Below are 5,790 nucleotides of genomic sequence, written 5' to 3' on the forward strand. Positions count from 1 at the left end.
AATCCATGTTTTTGTTGAATTGAAACGAAGCACCACTGTATATATAGTGATTCCTGGGTCGTTTTATTGATATCTTATAAAGATATCAATAAAACATTGTGTTCAGCTGATACCTGTGTATGCATATATATGGGCTGAACACAATGTTTTACTGATATTTGCAATTTTAAAGCAATTTGGAAGCTTACCAATACCTCAGTCATTATAATGAAATAAATTCTAAATACCTATAATTCTTGGGCATATGAAATGTACCAGCGCTATATTGGTTCGTCAGTGTTGAGGTCTCTTGAAAATTAATATGATGAAACAGCAGAAAACAATCAGACGTGACTAGAAGAACCAAAAGAAAAATAGGCTTTAAGGAACTGTACAAATGCTGCACAATTCAGTGTGCCACCTAAAGGTTAAAAAAGAATAAAAAAAAAAAAAAGACAGCACTGAATGGCTGCTCAAAATATGTTCCTATGCAGTGGAAATAAATACTTTTTCAGTTAAGCATATACATGTAGTCAAAAAATACAATTAATTTTACAAAAATACAATTAATTGAGTATCTTTTTAGAATAGATAATGAAGCTTTTTATATTTTTATGGGAGTTGCCAGTCTGCTGATATTTTCTACCAGACATGTAGTTTGAAGCAGAGTTGAGAGTTAGCTTAAGAATTCCAAAATAAGACCTCTATTTTGTTGTTTTCAACGTTAGCAATTATAATATACACACAGCCTTGAAAGATTCAGATCTCTGCTGCTTTCTAATCCAGTTCTCTTGGTCACTAGCCCAGGCTTTGGCTGAAAGCATGGGTTTCCTAGATACTGCTTGCTGTGATAATGCCTGCCTGCCCTGATTCGGGGATTATTACTCTTACTTCACAGTTTTTAAGCTTGTTCCTTGCTGTACATGGTTTATAATGTACTTCAAAACATCAGTTAATGTCTTAAAGGGCTTATGTTTACATAGATGTATTAAAGACCAACGCTAAAACATGTGACAAAAAATAGACAGTTAAAGGAAGAAAATGTCTCCCTCCCTATTTTTTGTAGGTGTTTGACTTACAGAAAAATTAGTAAAAGACCATGGGAAAAATACTGAATCCCTGAAAGCTTTAGATAATTCTTGCATATTTTAAGTAAGAAAGTACCTTGCCACTTATGGATGCTTCTCGACTGTGTCATTTCCTTTGGGAATGTTTACTTGTAGAAATTCCCTTTTGTCAGAAAAGGTTCTCAGTATGGACTGTACATTTTCCTTTGCTTGATTTGGATAAAAGGCGGTTTGTCTTGCTTGCCACTGTGCTGATTTTTTTTTTTTTTTCATTTGATTATTAAAGGGGCTGCAAGTCAAATAACTTGAGACAAACCCCTTGGAAAAAAAGGTAGAACTTTTTAACTAGGAACCCAATTTCACCTGCTGTCGGAGAACTCGTTTATATAAAAGTTTATTCCAAAAATGTTTAACGGGTAGTACATTAATAATACAAAAGTTTTTAGAGAACTTCAGACCTAAGTGTGACAAAATAAACAGCCGTGTAATTTGAAGTGATGGCGACTAATTAAAATTGTTAAAATTCAGGGCTTATTTTTGGCAGCATCTAGTCATCTGTCCATGTGAACTAGCTTTCATAATTGTTACTTTTTATTATTATTAAAATAGGCTTTTAATGTTGGAATAGAAAAAGTGTTTCCGATACAGTATTGTAGAACTGTTTGGGTTCCCTCCCCTACTAGTCTCTCTTATTTTACTTTTATTTTTTTTAAATTTGAAGGCGTAACACAAATCACTAAAATATATCAGTAGTAATGCTCAGTTCTATAATAGGGTTGTGGTGACCTGCCGGTAGGGGGCAGAATTGGCGTTGCTATGGAGAGCCCTAAGAGTAGAAATTTCTTGCTGAAAAGCACAACACAGGCTTTGTCTGTAATGAAGCAAGTTTGTGTTGTGCTGAAAACTTGGCAGAAAACTTTCTAGATGTAGAAGTGGTTTGAGTGTTGTTTTTGCAACAACTTCATAACAGAAAAAGGAAAGCAAAGTCTTATCCAGGTAGAGCTGCATATACTTAATCTTTCACTGCAACTCCTTTATTTCATTTATCTGTACGTTTAATACCTTTAATATCTTCTGGAGGTAAGGGAAAGGGAGTACTCCGTTCAGGACAGCAAGATTTATCTCTTGCATAATGTCTTACCTGTCCCTGAAACCATACCTTACTGGGAGGGACAAACAAATGTTATCTGGAATCTTTTCCTGAACCTCTGCTTAAACTACTACGAAAACCAAACAGAACTAGATTTCTCCCTGGTTTCTTTTTAACTTAAGCTTGCATCAGAAGTAAAATTTTGATATACTTTTAGTTTAAAAATGTCTTTTTCACCTAGTTTGTTCATTCTTGAGTTTTTGGGGAATATTGCAATATTGACTTTCACAGGATTTTACTACAAAAGGGAAAATTGTACAATAGCTGTGTCTTTTTCCCATTTTACATACGGAGGCCTGTATTTTTTTTTTTTCTTTTCCCATACAGATTCTGTCGTCAGTAACACCTTACAACAGAATTCTCAGGAATTCTGCTTTGTTCTTTCTCTTTTGGGAAAGAGCCTCAATCTTGGTGCATATTCCTTCTGGAGTATGAAGTCTGGACCCACACAAATCCTGAGCTATGAAACTTAACTTGATTTTCTTAAACTTGTCCATTTTTTTAAGGATCTTGGAGATGTAGAGATCAAATTTTCAAGTTTGATTATTTTGATGTAACCTAATATATGAAAGCTCACTTGCATTCTTCCCTTCCTGCTCCCCATGCCATGCATAAACAGAGGGAGAGTATCTTTTAATGGATCAATGGCACAGGAATAATTTAGCCAAGCTTTTGGGCACAAGGCACTTTTCTTCAGGTCTCATGGACACACAAATAATTAGCGGATCCAGGACAGTGAAAAGAGGTGTGCAATGGTGGCAGAAAGCTCACTGTATATGCATCCAGGGTACCTATACACAAGCTGGGAGTCTGCTCTGATGTGCTATAATCGAGTCTGCTGGTAATTACTGTGCTCCACTTAGCTTCTACCTCTTGTGTATCAGCGTTGCTCTGCTTCAAATTGGCAGTGGGGCACTTTAGTTAAAGCTCATTTAGTGAGCTTGTTTGATGCCGATACATGAGATACTCCAGGTACTTTTATTAGAGCAGCTTTCGGAGCACATGTAAAAATGTCCCCAGTGGCCAATATCAGAGCTCTTGGTAGTGAACTGACAGAAAAGGGGCCTTGACCAGACCACAATGCCTCTATATGTATAAGTGAATTTCAGCTCATATATTTGTCAACTACATGCATAGTCCCTGGCATGATTTATATTGTATTCTTACAAATTTGAACTCAGGAGAGTGTTTTAAGGAATTAGAATTAAATCTGAGCTTTTAAATTCTCCCCCCTCCCTTCCCTGTAGTAAGACAGTTATTGCATGGAATTTCCTGTCTTTAAAAAGTTAGAAGAGAAGACCTTCCAAAGTGCTTACAAGCACCTTGTTATGAAAGCGAGACTGTTAGAAACCAGTTTCTTGTGTGTATTTTCAATTTGCTAGAAGACTACATTTCTTCATATTGTACTCCTGTGTTTGGGACCCCTGCAGAAACCTGGAAAATTAAACTGCAGAACTTCAGGGTGTATTCATACTTTTTTTTCCAAGTTAAAATGATTGAACTTTAAAATTATACCAGTATTTCAGGGTCTGTGAAAACAGTCAGTGTTGGACCATCAACTTCAGGTGTCTCTGAATTAAACTGCCATATAACTTCTGACCCTAATATATGGTTGAAGTGTTTCTCCCTTTCCCACTCCTTTCAGTACATCATCTCAAGGTAGAAATGGCTGAAAAGATTGCACTGAATTTGCTCCAAGCACAGTTAGGTTACGTATTTGAGAAATTACACCCATATTAATTCTACCACTGGTGTTTATGGGAAAACATTTAACCTGCTATATAGAAAACTGAAGATAACAGATAAATATAACTTGATATATAACAGTAAATATATTTATTGTCTCTCGAATAACACTTTCCCAAGTACTTTTTTCTATTTGTATTTGCTATATGTTTTTATCTTCTCCCCTCCACCCCTGTTTTTCTTATTTCTTTATTAGAAACCGATTTCCCTTGCATGTATACAAATTTCCTACATGTAACTTCAGTAGGAAAAACATACTTCTGTTTAAATTATTTTGAAAAGAGATGTCAGTGACCTGATATATGAAATGTATCTATTTAACAGGGTTACCCAGTATACTCCTTACCAGCCTGAAGTTTCACAGGGCAGGCTGGAGAGCCTGTTAAATTACCAGACTATGGTATGTGACATAACTGGAATGGATGTGGCTAATGCATCTTTACTGGATGAGGGAACAGCTGCTGCAGAAGCTATGCAACTATGTCACAGGTAACCAACTCTACTATTGGCCAATGTAAGACTCGGGAAGGAATTCCAAAGCTAATGCACAGTGTTTTGTCTTATTTTCTAATGTGGAATGGGATGGATGACTGGATTGAAATTAGGATGTACCATCTCCCATGTCATTGTGGATAGGTCATTGCCAAGCATACCCAAGGAATGAAAATCGATGTCTTTCGAGCTGTTTTTTGTCACTTAACATTGTTTGGCTTTAAATTGTTGGTCTAGTTCCTAAAGCATAAATTTATGTATTGCAAAAGTACCAAAGATATGGCTAAAGAGCTACTTGGGGTCAGGAATACCATGGACATTAAACCTCAACTACTCCCTTTGTCTATAGTGCTACGTACCTGTTGAACACGCCTGAGGCCTTTTTATGGAACAGTACATGTGGGTGAACTATGTATTATCCATCTTGTGCTGTACCTATCATAGCATAGGGCTTTGTCTTCTGGAACGTTACTCTGACATCCTTAACAAACACTACATTCATATAAACTAGTGTTTATTTTGTATGTATGAATTATCTTGCAATGTTTCCTGAGCTCTACTCAAGTTGTGAGGGCAAGTAAGATGTTTCCGGTTTTATAGTATGTAGGAACACTGTGTAAATCACTTGCATTTTCACCTGAGTGTGTTCCATTTATAGATATTGTCTTACAACTGGAACTGACAAATACCATTCCTTCTTTAGAAATCCATGCTCCTATTAAAAGTGAGAGATCCTAATAAAACGAGATCGCTCAGCTTTTACTTAGCAGTCAAAGTGAATACAAAATCTCTCGAGTGACAACAGAGAATTTTAAATGTAGCTCCCTTTTATATATTACTCTTAACTAAAACACTTTCTGGAGTACTGTGAAGCCATTAATAAGCTGCTGGACAAAAAAAAAAAATGGAAACCTAGATCAGAAGTTACAGGAAATGAAGTGGTACCTACGCCTTTCCCTCAAAGAGAAGCAAGATTTGTTTGGTTGTGTATCTTTTTGGACCAGCTTTACAACTTGTTGAGATGTTAGACAAACTTTGGGGCACAAAATGCCCTTCTTTCAATCTGGGAAAGGAGCCTGCTGTTCCCCCAGTGGTTGAACTTTATGCCTGCTACAGAGGTGCTGGGAATCTGTCATGCAGCTGTTAGCACCACTGCTGCCAGATTTCACATATATATATATGTATATATATAATATACACACACACACATTAGGGCTGGAAGGGACCTTGGAAGATCATTGAGTCCAGCCCCCCGCCCAAAGGGCAGGAAGTCAGCTGGGGTCGTAGGATCCCAGCAAGATAAGCATCCAATTTGCTCTTGAAGGTGTTCAATGTAGGTGCTTGAACCACCTCCGA

The 5,790-nt window shown here is 36.8% G+C and overlaps 1 protein-coding gene across 1 annotated transcript in view; it reads left to right on the top strand.

The window, feature by feature from the left end:
* Nucleotides 1–5,790, top strand: part of GLDC (glycine decarboxylase) — a gene marked incomplete at its 5' end in the record, with an annotated part of 75,676 nt that overhangs the window by 28,985 nt on the left and 40,901 nt on the right. The window contains one exon of the mRNA XM_019554745.1: nt 4,267–4,431. Coding sequence (XP_019410290.1) covers nt 4,267–4,431 — 165 coding nt within the window. The remainder of the gene's footprint in view (nt 1–4,266; nt 4,432–5,790) is intronic.

The sequence above is a fragment of the Crocodylus porosus genome, unplaced genomic scaffold, assembly GCF_001723895.1.
Source record: "Crocodylus porosus isolate Cpor-Errol unplaced genomic scaffold, CroPor_comp1, whole genome shotgun sequence".
NCBI lineage: Eukaryota > Metazoa > Chordata > Crocodylia > Crocodylidae > Crocodylus > Crocodylus porosus.